Raw genomic sequence first — 17,496 nt, forward strand, 5'->3', positions numbered from 1 at the left:
GAGGACTCAAAGGCCAAGAATGTAGTACTGAAATTACGGGAGCTTAGGATGTCTGGTGACCTGCTCAACAATTGAATCATTTAACAACTGAATTTTCATTGGACAAGGACCTCTTCTTCTATTCTGTCACCGCTGGCAACAGACGAATGGCTTCTCTTCACAGAAACACACAAAGACCAACAATGAAACTTTATTTCTGAAGCACAACATGATTTACATAAATTAACAACAGATTTACATAAAATGATCATACATTTTTCACCAGAGGTATCTCATTTTATCACTTTATATATATATATAAATCAATTTTCAAAAACAAGAAAAAACAAAGATCAAATGAAAATAGAGATTCCCAAACAGACTAAATAATTAAAACTGAATAAAACATATTTGGATGTAAGATGTTTGTGTATGCCTATGGATTCATGGTCTCCTCCAATACTTTCAAAGGAACTTAATGGAAAAGAGACAAGATTTATGGAGTGTCTCAGGACATCTTGATGTATTATTTGGAGTAGTGTTCAATAGAATGGAACCACTGACAACACAAACAACATTCCCACTAATTCACTGCCAAGCCACTTAACCAATCAAAACTTGCATCAACGTTTGCCACTGTCCATTCACTTGATTCATAATTTTCCTTTTTACTGGGTTCCAGGCAGTCAATTCAATTAAGCTGTACAAGGCAAAGGCAGGGAAAAAAACAACTCAGAAAATATGAGGCACTTACAGAATAAGACTGCAACTGTCATTTCAATTTTTTTTTTAAACTGGAAAGCACATTTTACACAGCCATGAATTAAAATGCATTTGTGTGTTAGAGCAAGGAAATGAATGGAAAACAAGCCTCTCCAAGCTTGGCTATCTGTTCCCATCATTTATCTCCCTGGCTCTCTGGTTTTGTGATTCATAGCAAATGAATCATGGCAGTAAAGCTGGGGCCACAAATGGTGCCGAATCCAAGCGAGAAAGCCACGAACGAGAGGAGAAACGGGGGAAGGACGGACGGACAGACGGAGGGTGAAAAAGGGGAGTGAAGAGTGGGGGTGAGAGGGATAGGGTCCCTGGTTGACATCTCTGGAAGTCTTCAGGGACACAGCGTCACTCTGACTCGTCACTGGTGTAAACGTCAGAATTAACGTCCTGCTTTCTCGCTTGGAGACAACCCAGACGCTGGTGCAGGAAGGCATAGAGGGTGATGGAGGGTCTGTGGCCAAAGTAGTCTTTACACACGCTGTCGTAGTATTGCTCCAACAGTTTATAAATCTTTCCTACACAATACAGCAACAAAAAAGACATGAACACAGAGCATTTTAAAAACTATAGATTAAATTCTGAAGTAATATATTCGATGAAGTGTGAGTTTGGTTTGAATTTACAGTGCTTTAAAATTGTGTATGACACATGACAAAACACTATCAGTAGTTTGTTACTTGCAAATGACCTGCTTGTGAAAACAATTTTTTTTTTTTACAGCTATTTAATGTCACAGCTGTGATGAAAGAGGATCAGGTGTGTGTACGATATATAAGCTGTGGGGAATTCTGACAAGTGTCTCTTATCCCAATGTCGAGCTTAACATGCACTCTTAGTGCTTGGTCTGAGTGTGTGTGTGTGTGTGTGTGTGTGTTTGTGACAGTGTGTTGATGCTTTGTGCGTGTCTTTACATGTGTGTGTCATGTGTGTAGGAGTATGCACAGGTGCTTACCGACAGTAAGGCCTCTCTGAGTGAGGAGGGAGTGTATTTCATGGATCTTGCCCATCAGGACACGGTCTCCAAATGTGAAGTATGCCACGTCTCTACCTGCCTCCGCAGCCGCCAGGATCTGGAGAAGAGCTACACACACACACACACACACACACACGCACAAACACACACCACAGGTCAAACCAGAGTTCTGAACAGATACTGACAATATCCTCAAAACACATCCTTATACATATCACAAATAAGACAACAGTTCTCTCACACACACACACCTATGAATGTGAAGAGGATCACTATAAAATAAATGTTTCTCCAAGAAGAAATAAAGTTAACCTACAGAATGCCCTCAAATCCATTTGAAAAGTGAGTCAAGCCCTGTCTACACTAAAACAGACAGACAGACAGACAGACAGACAGACAGAGACAGAGGCTCTGCCACAGTTCCTTCCACACATATTTCCAAACTCAGTGACAGGCAGGGTTATGGGGCCTCCACATCTCTCTCCATAGTCTTAGAGAGACAGAAGCAGGACTTGTCCTTTCCTTTCAACGCTGTCTCCACATTCAAAGAGAAGGGTTGGGCTGAGCAAAGCAACACGTCAAAATGTCTACAACTGGCTGTACTAATCAAAGAGGTTAGAGACTCAAAAAATAAAAAAAGAAAAAGAATGACAGAATGTGCTGAAAAACAGTGACCGTTTCTCTGCGGAACAACACCTCAGTTCAGCTTCAGTTCTTTTTCTTTTTTTTTGTTTTTTGTCATTGAATCAAAAAAGTCTCTCTCTTTATCCTTATTAAAGGGGTAAATGTTTAAAAACAAATGTCTAAAATACCCAATCACTGACCAGCATCATGTGCTGAAAACCTGCTGTTTTTGATAGAGTAGTTGACGTGCTTGGGTTGGCTGAGGGTGCCAACAGTGGTACACATCACTCACACTCTTCAGCCTATGAATCAGCACTCATCTGTGATAAAAAGGTAAATGTTCTGGAGGTACCTTACACCTCCTGTGGGGACTATGGACTTAGTCATTGAGAGAGAGAGAGAGAGAGACAGAAGAGGCTAGGGCCCTGGAGACGTGTGAATATTTCAGGAGGGGGGAAATAATAGTGCTGATTAATACGGTCTGGGGACACGAGCTTGGTAATGAGCGCTAGCTGGTAAAAACAGCAGTGTGCCCAGTGGCAGGAGAGGTTTTTTTAACCCCACCCCCTTGTCATCAGTTTTAAGTGGGTCCAATATTAGAGTCAGTAAGAGAGTCCCTCAATTAGAGCTGAGTGTGACAGGAGTGCACGACAACGTGCTGGAGTAAAACAGAGCAGGATCAGCTGTCCCCGTGAGACAGAGAGTGTGTAAACTCCTGTTCCTGGATGCTGGCTAATTATCCTGCATCAGTTTAGAAGAAAAACATTTGGACTGATAAATGGGCAAAGCTAGAGAAGGATAAAGAAGCATTTGACGCGGTTCCCCGAACCTTGAAGTGTTTTGAAGAGTTGAGGCTTCTCTAGGTGGAGAAAAATGGGTTGCGGCAAGTGATCAATTTTACTATTAATGGAAAATATTCTGGTTGTCAGCTGATCAATAAGAGGAGGAGAGGTTGATAGGGCTTAAATGAACAAGCACAGCTGTGGTTAGATTTGACAGAGAAAATTACTCCTGACTGGCCCCCACAAATCTTACGCCACAATCATGTATTTTCCCATAACAGTTTGAAAAGCAACACCCTCCTCCGCATATACACACGCGCGCGCGCGCGCACACACACACACACACACACACAAAACAAAGCATAAATATAATAATGCAATTTTTTGTTGTTGTTGTTGTATATATATCTATGTTGTAGATATATATACAGACATTCAGAATGTAGATTTAGTCCAAGTTTAGCCCTATCCCTTATTCAAGAAACCAACCAAACCCTTCAGAGGTATTATAATAAATTTAAGGAAGCAGAGATACTGTCTTATATAATGTTATATTATAAACAGCCAGTCAACGACATGCAAAATGGAGTCGCAGAACAGGCACAGATTTGACGTTTAGCTCTATGAATAGGGCCTTCACATGTGGTAAATGTTTGCCTATACCAAACTAAAATGTACCTTTTAGCTCAACATCACCCCCAAAAGCTCCACAGCCCCAGTTTCCTGTAGCCACAGCAGCCAGGTATTGGCTGTCCACTCCTGGACGTGCAAAACCACAGTAAGCCTGGAAAAAAGCTGAACATTAGCTTTGGCAAAGAGAGGGAAGAGGGAGAGATGGAGAGAGACAGAGGGAACTAAGAGACATAACACCAAAATGTGAAAACAAATAATTAAATATGAGATGAGAAATGAAAGACATCAATGGTAACTCTGCTAACGGGTGAATGAATTTAGCAGAAACTGTGCACCCAGCAGGTGTGTCACAGTCCCTCAGAACCAGTGATACCGACAGACTGATTTTTCTGAACTTCAGCGTCATTAAAACAAAAAAAGGAGGGGGGGCTTGAAACAACACAGCCAACCTGTCTAAAAGAAGAACTCACCATACGGCCGAGACAGAATCAATTACGAGAAGAACACTTTATGTCAGAAATAGACATGACTTTGTGACCATTCACTTACCAATTAAAAAGGATGATACTGCGATACTCCAGTTAAAAAAAAAAACACATACGACTACCTAATATTCTGATTAAAGAATCACGTCATACAAAAAACCACAAACAAGGGGATAAATAACAAAGAGCAGACAGACGTCTGGTTATTTAGAATGTCATTTGAGATTTAGGTTTGTGGTGGGGTGGGGCTGGGAGACAGGGGAGAGAAAGTGATCGATTTGCAGAGATTGAAACTGTAATTTTCGCTCTGGGGATGAGGCGTTGGAAGTGAGAATGACGGGCGAGAGCGCAGTCTCTCTCTCGCTCCCTCTCTGTCCAGCAGTAAATTCCTGTTCAGAAAGGGCAGCTGTGACAGGAGGCTAAACAATCGTCCAAAGCGGACTGATCATCATAATGAAGTATTTCTCACCCTGCTGTCAAAGCTGTCAGGCGTTCAGCTTGCCGTCCAGATGTAACACCTGACAGCCCAAACATCTTGATATTTTTTTTTTTCTCTGTGCATGATGAATCTCAGAGTGAGAGATGAAATTAACCACTACAGTGACCTCTTATTTTTGAGTGAAACACAGAAGTTATTAAATAGGTGGCAACTTTTGGATGTGAAAACATGATTTTTTTTGTTGTTGTTAACACTATTTGAGATATGCCTTCAAATCAGCAGGATAAGAGAGAAGACAGATCAAGCTATCTCACACTTAGTGTCGACAGACCTTACCAAGTAATATGGTAAAATGAACAAATCTCAACAAATTGTTTATTATCTACTTGATAAAAAAGAGTAGTTATTAATTGGGACATGAGATACGTCGAATTCAGATACAAATTTGCATCCCCATTCACACATGAAACAGATTCAGCTAAAAAGAAAGGCTATTCTCTATTTAATCAATCAGAGTTAGAGTGGTTACAGTTTTATGAAAGGGCAAAAGTCAGAACCCAGCATCAAACACCATGCAGTGCCACAAATAATGCTTATCATCTGAATGAGACGGGCAGACAGTCTGTCTGTGCAATCATGTTCTATTTCTTTTTTCTTTTTTTTTCACTCGCTTGCTTTGGGAGTCATGAAGACTACTTACACTTACACGCTTCCCTGGCCCAAGTCAAACATGACTAACTGATAATGTTTACCAAACACTGTTAAGGTAAACAGAGGGTGTGAATTATGTTTATTTGCTCCCTGGTTCTGTAGGCAACTACTGGATAATAAAGAGATTAAACCACCATGTGCCAGATTTGAACTTAAATGCCAATTAAAGTTTCCTCTGGTGCGTGAAATCATTGGGGGCACAGAAGCGTTTGCAGGGGTGCATCTACTGAGAGATTCATCTAGAGAAGATCAAAGCACAACATCAAAGACAGTCTGTAGACTAACACCATCCCCTTACTTCCACCGTCATAAATAATACAAAATATTCATATTTATGTCTACAAACTGACTACAACTCAAGCCGAGTTCCAAGGTATAACAACAGAAATGAATGTAGTTTCTCTCCAACCTGGTTTCAGACAGGTTTCATCATGTTATAAAATAAAAAAAGTTTAAACATAAAATAAATATAAAATATAAACTCTAACTATAATACATTCATCAAAGCTAAAATAAACAAGGAGGAAGGTAAGAGGCAGCAACATGCCATGGTAAATGGTTACGCCAACCATTTACATCTTTGGATACAACAAGCAGTGATATAACTGTAATACTTTAGTTATATTTAGTTATAAATGACTTTCTCATTTAATGTTTCCATGTTCTAAAGCTTGTATGGGCTCCAAAATTACCCAGATAGTTTATTCTATATGATATACACACTTGTAAAATGTTAGTCTGATCTTGGCTTAGGCATGTAAAAGAGGATAAACTATCTAAGGTGGCTTTACAATCTGACCCTGTGGCATTAACTGTAATGCGGTATTAAACACTTAGGATAGCAGGATCTTTTCATTTACCTTGTTGAGCTCTCGGGTCATTTTCTGTGGGTGAAACTGTTGTGTGAAGCTCCGGACCTGCAGTGCATCTATGGCCACAATCTCTGTACATCTTCTCTGCCACCTATCTCTAAAGAGGAGATCAGGGAAGTCACATCAGAAAATAAAACCTGAATTTGAGGTCTCAGATTATACATTTGAAAATAAAACTCTGTTTGTTAGTGCAGGAGAAAACGGTTTGCCAGAACATTCTCTCTAGGGAGCTGTGGGGAAAAAGAAATTGTGAAATGTGCCGGAAAACCGAGAACAACAAACAACAGCCAGCCAGGCTAATGGGCGACAGATGTAGACAGATACTTCTGAAAATGAATTTTAAAAAAATAACCTTAGAATCTTGTCTTCATGGTCTCCAGCCCATTTATAGGAGTCTGAGTATCCAGTATATTTACTGTACTGCTCACTTCCTGTGACCAAAGAAAAAAAAAATTAACGCATTTCACATATTATCATCTTTTCACTACAGCAATACACTCCCCCGTCACACACTAAATTTTACAGCATAACCTTTGTATCTTCCAGCAGATTAAAAAAAAAAATCTCACATATCATGCATATTTAAGAACAAATTCACTTGTGTGGGTGAAAACTATAAAACTATAAAAATCTCCCACATTCAGAAGGTTCAGTTATTAGCTCAAAGCAAACCCCCACTTCCTCTTCACCCCACCACGCACCCCCTCCAAGACAGGCATGAAAGAAAACCCAGCCCAGTCTCCTCGTAGGTCTAAGTAGTTTCCCCAGACTTGGGGAAGCTCTCGGTGGAGCGGGTTCTAACTGAACTGCCATGGCCTCATTATCACTCATTAGGACCTGGAGAGACCCCTCAGAGCTGCATGAAGGAGGACAATGATTAGCGTCAGCTCCCTGATCACTCAAGAAGTGCCCTCCTGATGAGAGACTCAAAATACAACTTGGATTTTTACTTTTTTTTTTTGTTACCGTTAATAACATTTGGCTTCATCCACTAATATCTTCCTTAGTTTTTTCTTAAACTTGTTCTTGAGAACGGTCCTAAGAAAAAGTCTACATCAGATTCATGACGTGCAATTAAACCAATGAATTGTTCGCACCTTTGTTCTTATAATGATGAATTCCATTGTCCTCGTAAGTTGAAAGTGCATGCCAGTTGTTCCTAATTGGCACAGGTAAACACCCCACCAATGCCCATAAAATGGCATAAGACTGCAGGGTCCTGTGTACACACAGAAATCTATGGAAGCCCATTTCTGCCACATTAAAATAAAAGTCTGCTTAACTGCGACTTTATTTCTCCCAATTTTGACTGTATTTCTTACAATTCTGACTTTTTCCCTCGGAATTCCGATTTTATTTCTCATAATTCTAAGTTCTTTTCTAACAACCAACAAGCAGCTTGAGTCATCACTTGTGCCCCGCTTTAATGGTACAATGCAACGCGCATACAGGAGCGAAGGCTACAATGGCTGTATCTGCCCTGTTCAGGTATTTTAATATTTATCCATATGTATAAAAGTAAAACTGACTGATTCTCACACACCTGCTTTACAACCTGTCTGGTTTCAGATGGGATAACCCTTAAGTAGTGTAAAACTACTGTTCACTAATCACAGTGTCCAACTGTTCATTGTACTAAAGTAGGAATAACTAGAAGGGCACTCGGAGAGCACAGACCTCCGCCAAGGCCATCAGTCCACTCTTTAAGTCGCAGCGCGGCACACCACTCCCTGTAATGACGACAGGTTCACCCATGCGCAACAAATTCAATTCATTTTGCCATAGCCACCGGTGTTACGAAGTTGACATTAATACGTGGATCCACCCCGTGACTCGGATCTGCTCCAAAATTGAAAGGGTTCTTCTTTGGCCCACGCTACACCCTTCCACCAAGTTTCGTGAAAGTTTTACGTTTTCCTGCTGACGAACGGACAGACAAGCCAGCAAGCAAACCAACCAACAAACCGCACCGGAGACATAACCTCCTTGGCAGAGGTAAATATGCACTACATTCTGGAATGTTACATGAAGTGTTAATGTAGTGTTTATTTATTTTAAAAGACCATAATGCTTTGTAAAATAATGAAAATAATTATTGAAATTATGGTAAATGATAAATATTATTGCAGTTTAAATTCTATAATATTATACAAGTGTAGATTTGAAGAAAACACAATAAACAATTATTTTGCACAAACATGTCAGCACTCAAATGTGCATAAGTGTCCCACATAAGAAAACATTGGTGAATGTCACATGGGTTTTAAGAACAAATCTCTTCTTAAGAATGGTTGGGGAATGAGGCCCATTGTTCTCATTCGAATACAGACAAAACATGATCGTTTCCAGTTGCAAATCTGCAGGTTTCTAAGCAATGAGCAGATTTCGTGACAACATTATAAAAAATAGTTATGACAGATGTTCCCTGTATCACCTACCTGGTCAACTAACACATGTAGCTAACTAAGTAACGTAACTTCAAGAGAAAAACAGGTTTAGAACTTGCTGAGGAGGCAAAAATCATCCTCAAAAGTTTAGCAGGAATAAAGAAACGGCATTTAATAACTTCCTTAAGTGCTCTTGTGGTGTTCCTAGTTGTTACCATGGTTTCCAGAAATATTCTGTTCAAAGTCTATAGCTCCAAAATATCCACCATATACTTGCATTTCAAATAAAGACTACATTTTTAGTGTTAGATATTACTATACAAAATATTTTACATTATTAAAAATAAACCTAAGAAGGCTATGCAGGGGAGGCTCCCCAATTCTGATAAATCTGAAACTTCATTACATCTGGAGAAAATACTTCCTCAGTGTGATGAACTAAAAGACTAACCAAGTGAGAGGTACCTAACTTCGTCAGTCTAAGTGAACTCAAGTAAGTCAACATTTGATGCTTACAATGACAGGTAGTCAAGACTAAAGTATACCCAGAAGAAAAAAAAAATCACTGAGGCTCCATCACCAATCTATGCTATCTTTGACTGCCATATTTCTCTATTCATATTTTTCCATTAGTCTTGAAGATGTGGTTTGATATGTTATGTCCTGTCTGCACTCTCTCATTACTATTATGATTTTCATGATATAGAGTTAAGACTGTTCAGTGTCTTTATGATGTCCATCCTCTTCAGCTGGGCTGCAGATCAATCGATAATATCAACAGTGCTATCCAATCAAATCTATGCAATGTCAGAGATTGGTGGAGCCCACTAAAAGCTTGGCAAATCTAATAAGTTGCTCCTGACAGTGACGATATGCAATCCTTTGACTTGTCATAAAACACAAGCCAAAAAGGTCTTTCCACAGATAAGCTCATTGTCTTTAGTGGAACCCTAAGAAGATAATGCATTCCAGTGACTCAACTGCATTTGACCTTCATAAGTGAACAAGTCCGAGAATGTTGAGCCAAGCAATATCAGTGGCTAGAAGATATGGGAGGAGAACTGAGGGAGAGAACTTCTTTTAAGATTTGAGATGCGATTACTGTACTTGGGGACAAAGTTTGTAACCATTTTTTCCCGGAGTCATTTTTGCACTCCATACCATTGACTCACTGCATGTATTGAATTATGTCTAAAAAAATGTGTCTTAAAATTAAGTCTAATCTTAAAGCCACCATTAAAATGGCCTAAACCAAACACTGAGAGGTTCAGTGGTAACATGGAATGTGGTTTTATTGTGTGGTCATCTCTCATCTCCTTGCTCTGCAAAGAAGACTACTGTCCCTGGTGTCACAAATTGTTTATGTGCTTAGAACCAATTTTACTTCTGCATACTGCATACATTAGTAACTTGAATAGATGGAAATTCAAAGACTAGGTCCCTGCAGGGGAAAACAAACCAGTACTCCCACTGAGAGTAATATGAAATTTAGATCACACATAGATCACTAGGGAAACTCAATAGCTCGTGTCATAAAAGTATAGCCATGTAGCTACGTCTGAAACCAATTTTTCAGTGCAAGTCTGATTTTCAAATGGTTCAGCAGAAAGGTAGCTAGTTGCCCAGCAAAAATGTGCTAGCTAGCTCACTCACAACAAAAAGCTTGCACAATCTAGATAACTATCCATTTTAAACAGCAGACAGTTAAAACAATGTGCAGCACTGGCTGTTCCACTGCTCAGATGACTGGTGATGTAGCCAAACACAGCAAATGTATATTCATGACCATCAACGTGTGCACATTTACAGAGCCAGTTCTGTAAATGCCATTCAAATCCAGATCTACAGTGACATTTCCAAATTACGCCTTTGTGCTGAACGGTGCACGAGGCCATAAACTGAAAGGAAGGACAGCACGTTTTAAAACTCCATTGTCTGCAGCGGCTTCAGATCCGAGAGATCGTGTGAACCAATGACTGTTGCATTCTTTCAGTGCAGGCTTTCATGTTGAAATCTCAGGTCTTCATTAAGCTGACTCCTCATCGGGCCCTGCTGAGAAAGAGGCTGGAATTTGCTAAGGGACCCACAGAATAGAGCGGGAAAGGTCAGGCGCGCATCTCATCAGTGGTGCTCGGCCTGAAATTACTCACACTGGTGGAGATTCCCCACGAGGGGTGATTGTCTTAATCTTAATGCCATCATCTTGAGAGACCATTTGTCTCCAAAATGAACCTTTTCTTTTCTTTCTTTTTTTTTTTTTTTTAACAAACCTCTCCCACTGTTTCTTTTCCTGATGACATGAACATGTCCACAAATGAGAGAGTGAAAAGTTACCTTTTTTCCCCCATTTTACATTCACCTATTTTATATTTCTTTGTACCATTTGATCTCATTTGAACATCATACAGAAAACCCAAAGAACAATCAAAAATAATTTAACCTGCCCTTTGCAAGACAAAACGAACAAACCAACTAACTAAAAAACACGGTAAGTAAATCTAAGTGCAACATGAGTGAGGAAATAGCTCCTCATTCACTGCTCTTCATTTATAGTTCCAAATGCTAGCATAAATGTTGCATGGGCTGTGTTCTCCAGGGAAAAGGGGGAAGAGGAGCCGCTCTATGCCAGAGAAGGCATCGGAGACCTGGCTGCCATTTACGTCACGTTTCCTGGGTCGGATCACTATCAGTGAGTCATCGTCCTCCCCCTTTATCCTATTTATACTCCTAACTGCCCTCACGGCAAGCCCAGACACACAGCAATCACCGGCAATTCAATTAAGTTTGGCCACTTTGGCAAATTTCAGTGCAAGCCATAAGATCCATTAAGGATCCATGTCAAGACGCTGCACGGTGGAGGGGGGGCGGGCTGATTTACTGCACTGCAGAGACTGGACCGAACATGGGGTACGTTAGTTTAATAAAGACGATGGAACAGGAGTGTGCATTAGCGGAGCGGGTTCCCGGGTGGAGTCTTCCTGCGGTAATTAATTCAGGGCGCCTGTAATAAAGTTAAGTGGTGTAAGTGGAAGGGGGACAGAGTGGAGGTGGGGGGGGGGGTTTGAAGGTGACTCCATGGAGACAAAAGTGGAGGTTGGAGGAGAATACCAATGAGGGACATGGAGTCTGGATGGCAGCCATCAAGAACTACTGAGGAAAAATGTTTAGAAATCAAAGGCAAACTTGGGGGAATATGCATATAAAGTATTTGAACTAGGACTTGCCCTGTTTAAATAATCTTTAAAGAGCTTTTCTTCCTTCCTTACAAGGGACTTTATAAAGGTCTTAAGTGAAGCCTGTACAACAATGCTATTGAACACTTCCATTTATGTTTCTCGTCAGTAGGGAGGAATACGTTTGCTTAAAGCCTCAAGAGCCTGCTAAAACTAAATTTATAAAGTACTTCTCACTGGACAAAATGATGAACAGCACTTCACTAAGTTACTTAGTCATTCTCTTAGTGATTTAGCAAAGCCTGTAGTCAAGTGTCACATAGTTGAATAAGTAGTGCACAGCGTGTATTTATGTCAGAATGTGTGTTTGTGTGTGTGATGTCGTGTGAGTTTAAGGGGGGTTGATGAAGGATGTGTTTGCACAGCAGTAGTTGGTGTACAAAGAGCCAGAGGAGAACTCCAAATGCTGTTTCTTCTTTCGACCAATCAGCTTTTGCAATCAAGCAAGCATTTAAGAGAAACTCCACCACAAATCACACGACCGAGCCTCACCCCTTTCATTTTCACCAAAAAACTACTAGAAATGCATAATTTCTCGAGCTCTTTTATTTTAAGCTTGGACATTGCCTTTACTTAAGATTAGAAAGGAAGATTATATTTTATCTTCCAATAACATAAAAAAGAAGGAAAACTCTTTTTCCTAAGAAGCTACTGTGAAGTCACAGTATTGGTTGTTAGTGTAGTAACTGGTTTGATCTCAGTGGGAAGTGAAGCGTGATGAAATGAGCCATTCTGGCCATTCTTAATGCCCGGCAGGAAAATCCCATCTCAGCCGCGACTCTGCTGAATAGTGCACCTTTGTCCATGCATGCAGCCTTTTACAACTCACTTCATTTCCAAGATGTAATCAGACGTGAGTCTCTTATGAGGAAACTCTTATCTCTCCAAGTGGACAAGCTACGCTGTTCTGTTGCTAAGCTATAAGATGCTCCTTTGCCTGATCAACTTTAATAATCAATACATTTACTTAGTTTTTAACAGGACTAATTGTAGAGGTTCTCCAAAAATGGAATAAACCTCTACTGAGTCTAGAACTGGTACAATTTCAAAGTGTATTCCAAAAATCTATTAAGTGATAAAGTAAAAGTTGTGAAAAGTGTGTAAGGAATTTACATTTAAATGATTGTACAAAAAAAGGTAGATAAAACACATACCTCTAATATAAGGCCCAAACCTGTTTTTGCTCCATACCTAGCCTGCCAAACTACGTCCTACTATAAATTAACCTACTGTATATGTTTATTTCATCTGAATCGCAGCTGTACCACAAATACCCTAGTTGGGGCTCAAGGGAGCCTAGTAAGCCTTGCTCCCTTTGGGCAGTTCTGTTAGTCAGGGTCACTCTCCTTCTCACTGCTTGTTGGTGAGGCACTTACATAGTTCCTCTTTGTATTGTCAGTCAAATAGCATGCTATGTTACTCCAAAAATCCACATGGGTCTTGGTTAGCAAAGACACAAGGGCTGGCTTCATGCATATCTATGTGTGTTATCTCAATTCATGTGTAAGGGCAAGATTTATGAGACGAGGTCTCATTAATTCAGTCATTCATTCATTTGCCCAAAACCAAATTATTTATATATTACTTCTATTATGTATGTATCTAGTTTCTTTATACATACATATATGTTTCATCATATATACATACATAACTTTACATACAAGCCTCAGGTCCTGCAGTGTGATCACTGAGAGAGAGATCCATCAGAAGAACCGTTACTCTCTCTGCTAATGCTCTAGATTACTCCAGATAACCATATATGTACAAGTGTACAATCCTTCAAGAAGAGAAAATATCTATCTAATGCAGGCTGATCTCTGCCGCATTTCCGCCCATTCAGATAGAAACCCATCAAAATCTCCAAAATCTCAGACGGCACATAGTCAGATGCTTACCCTTTACAAGTATTCGTCTGTGGTTGATTACATTTCTGACCCAGGAAGTTCTGGGATATGTTGACTAGTTTTTGTTATGATTAAGTCTGTAGAGCACTAGCCTGGTAAATGGACGTCTGTTATGCTTACGCTGAGGTAAAGGTAAAGCAGGGGCACAGGAAATGCTTAAAAATGAAGCGAACTCTGACGCCAAACTTGAAACATGAAGGAAAAAAAAGTTTTTAAGAAAACATACAAAATTTTTAAGCGGTAATGAAATGACTTCACTGGTTAAACACCAGCACAGCAAAAGACATGTAGCTACCCCATCATAAGACATTTTCATCTGTAATATGGTAGCAGTGTTCAAGACCCAAGATGGCTGTGAAGGGACACCGAAAACTGTTTGTTCCAAACTAGAATAAATAGGACAATGCGCTACTTTGACTTGAAGTCACTTTGAGGTTGTTTACTGATCAAGATCTCCAGATTTATATCTTTGCCAGGTTTTATGTCTTTTTTTTTTTATTCTTTAAGTCGGTCAGGACATCCTGATAGCCCAAGTCCTTGCCAGCAAATCACTAACTAGAGACAGCAATCAGGAATCAGCCTCCCCCCTGCCCTTAATCTACGAGAGAGACGGGACGTGATTGCAGGTCACTCTCTCTGTGCTCTCGCTGTGCAGTAGTCTGATGAAGAACACTGTCACTACGGTAACCCCACCGAGAATGTCACAAATTGACAGATTGCATGTTGCGCTGGTGCAGTAAAAGGGCTGAATGTTTGACTTACATGGGTGCTCTGTCAAAAAAGTGACGCGGGGAAATTCCCGTCGGACAGGAAGGTAAATAGACAATGCAGCGGAAACGAGAACGTGAGCCTGGACACTGACCTGTAATGATCAGACTCTCGTTGTCTTCGAGGGCTTCGGTGAAAAGCCGTGCGGCGATGAGCTCAGGGTTGATGAGGAAACGAATTTCTTCCTGCACCAGGCCTGAGCCAATTACTCCTCCACCGACCATCCGATTGGCAAAGTCAACCTGCACAACACACACACACACAGATACATACACACACACACACAGAGTGAGAGAGATAAAGAGAGAAAATCATTATATCAACAAAATTTGGTCTTACTTTAGGCATGTGTATGATAAATCTTGTGTAGCTGAGAATTCATTGAGGACCATCTTGTGTCCGTAATACTTTAACAGTCCCAAACTGAGAAGAATGACTTTGGGTTAAATATTTACCACATCAGTTTACTTCCATATTTGTTCATGTGCAATAAATCTTTAAACAATGCAGAGAGGAATCCTGTTTCTGTGCATTTTGCAGAAAGAAAAGACTCACAAATACAGGAAAACACAAAGCTAAGCCTGTTAGTCATTTTGTATGTATGAAGTAGCATTCTCTATATCAGATTAGCACTGAGAGTGCACTTAAAGGATTTAATCTCTATCTACTGAAAAATGATCAAAATCGGCGCAACTAATGCCAAATGCCAGATTTGTAACGGACATCAATTTATCATGCAGGACATCAGGTAATCAAAGGCTTAAGATACAGAATTGTTCAAAATGGACTCATCTATAAAAAAAAGATCACAGAACAGTTTGCTCAGTGAGGAAGAGGAGGCACGGAGTAACAAAGAGAGTTTATTTTCTGTGTGTGTGTGCGTTAGTAACTGAGCTCTAGGACAAGAGCAGACGGGTCTATGACAGCCTGTCAAGGCGCCCCACCTCGCCCAAACAACTGTCAATCACACGAGCTTGCCCACCCCCATCACCCCTCCAACCCCCAACCCCCGGCCACTTTAGTGCGTGTGTGTGTCAACTGTCAGCTGCTCATATACACACACATATGCATGGGGAGGGGACTGATGTGACAGGCAAGACCCAACCCTGGGGTACTTGCAAAGCACTGAGGGGCACTGGATTCCGACCCCTGTCTCAGATTCGCACATACAAACTCATGACCACAGAAACACACACGAGAGCACACAAATACACACACACACACACACACACATTCAAATACACACACACACACACTCACTGTGTGCCACCTGAGAAACACCCAGATCCTTTGTCTTCACTGAAATAGCCAAGTCACTACACTTACATGTAACTCCAACTCATCTCCATATGAAAAACAATAGACTAGGAATTCTTAAATTTTGCAAAAAAAAGGAAAATCATGTGATGTGACGCGTCCAGTCAGCAGAGGGTTTTGACTGCAGTCTGAGCTGACAAAAACGCACACAGCTGACAATATTTCCTTTTACCTGAAGCATCCCATAGCCATCGTCTTCAATAGTGCCTTCACACGTGATGTGCAGTTTAGTAAGCAGCTTCTCTGAGCTAAAAACCATATAATAGAATTATGGACAGTTTATTCTGTAACATGATTTGCAGTTGCAGTCATAAGCAGTGTTACAATTATGGTTCAAGACATATCACAAGGTTTTACAACGCTGTTCAAGACATTGCACAAGTTTTACAATTAACAGATAAAAAAATGACAGTAATAGACAAGAGACAACATTTAAAAGGGAAAATTATTGACTAATTCAGTATTTTGAAAAACATACCTTTCCCATTTTGGAAACTTAGTTAGACATTGTCTTTTGAATGTTACGACACCGGTTGGTTCTTTGGGACAAAGGGAAAAAAAACCATTGTTATACATGTTTATATTTGACACAGTTTTTGTACATAACTGAACTTCCACTTATAGTATGGCAGTAATATTTCATGTTAGGACTCACTTTGACTCGTAACTTTTTTAAAGTACCATAGGAGTGTCTTTAGTTTTTCCCGCTTCCTATGAGAATTCCCCTCAAATAATCTAAAAGACAAAAAAAGAGAGACGTAGAACTATGAGCAAACTGAGTGATAAGAGGTTTTACCCATCCCTGCTTTGAGTTGAACTGAAAATTATGCCAACTAGTTCTTTTCTCTAACTCTACAGACTCTGCCATTTATTCAACATTTCCATGTGTGTTTAACAGATGGAAACTTCTCCTGACGCTTAACTAGAGGAGGTGCATAACTAAACAGGAGACCAGAATGTATTTTGGTTCTGGTTTTCAAATTGCAGCTATTACAAAAATAAGTAAATTTAAAAAATAAAGTCAAATTAAAAACTGGCTCGTAAAACATAGTTCATTCAGGCAACAAAACCTCTTGCTTCAAATCCGCACACAGAGATTTTAAAACATACACAACCCAACACACAACCAATAGGAAACACACCAATAAACACACAGATTAGGCCAGGGCTAGAAGACTGATAATAAACTATATAATGACATGGCAAGTAGCTAACTTTTAAAAATAGAATGCAAAATGGTTCAAATAATAAAAAAAATATTGTTATAATACATCTCAAATGTTTTATCCCATTTAATCAGCAATACACATTTAACTCATGGTCACAATACTACCAATGATTCCATTCCTGTTCAATCAGTTTCCCTTTAGGTTCAAATATGTGTAATTTGTATTGTTGCTATTGTACTACTGGCTTACAAATGTTATTACGGATTCATATTCTAATCAATAAATTCCACTTTCTACACTCATTTACAGATACCTTTGTAAATTTCAAAGGACATTTACACTAAACAACATGTATCAAGTAAGACATGTATTTATTCGAAATGCAAAGCATTAAGATTCATTTATACTGATAAACAGTCCCATGTTTCTGGAGCCTAACC

At 39.8% G+C, this 17,496-nt stretch overlaps 1 protein-coding gene across 1 annotated transcript in view; it reads right to left on the reverse strand.

Moving 5' to 3' along the window:
- Window positions 1-973: 973 nt before the first annotated feature.
- The window catches only part of LOC115812397 (poly(ADP-ribose) glycohydrolase), a 32,920-nt gene continuing 16,397 nt past the window's right edge, over window positions 974-17,496 (reverse strand). The window contains exons 11-19 of the mRNA XM_030774875.1: window positions 16,543-16,622; window positions 16,366-16,426; window positions 16,060-16,135; window positions 14,665-14,812; window positions 6,631-6,709; window positions 6,267-6,375; window positions 3,817-3,922; window positions 1,712-1,840; window positions 974-1,274 (exon numbers count right to left, since the gene is read on the reverse strand). Coding sequence (XP_030630735.1) covers window positions 1,105-1,274; window positions 1,712-1,840; window positions 3,817-3,922; window positions 6,267-6,375; window positions 6,631-6,709; window positions 14,665-14,812; window positions 16,060-16,135; window positions 16,366-16,426; window positions 16,543-16,622 — 958 coding nt within the window. The 3' untranslated portion in view covers window positions 974-1,104. The remainder of the gene's footprint in view (window positions 1,275-1,711; window positions 1,841-3,816; window positions 3,923-6,266; window positions 6,376-6,630; window positions 6,710-14,664; window positions 14,813-16,059; window positions 16,136-16,365; window positions 16,427-16,542; window positions 16,623-17,496) is intronic.

The sequence above is a fragment of the Chanos chanos genome, chromosome 5, assembly GCF_902362185.1.
Source record: "Chanos chanos chromosome 5, fChaCha1.1, whole genome shotgun sequence".
Lineage (NCBI taxonomy): Eukaryota > Metazoa > Chordata > Actinopteri > Gonorynchiformes > Chanidae > Chanos > Chanos chanos.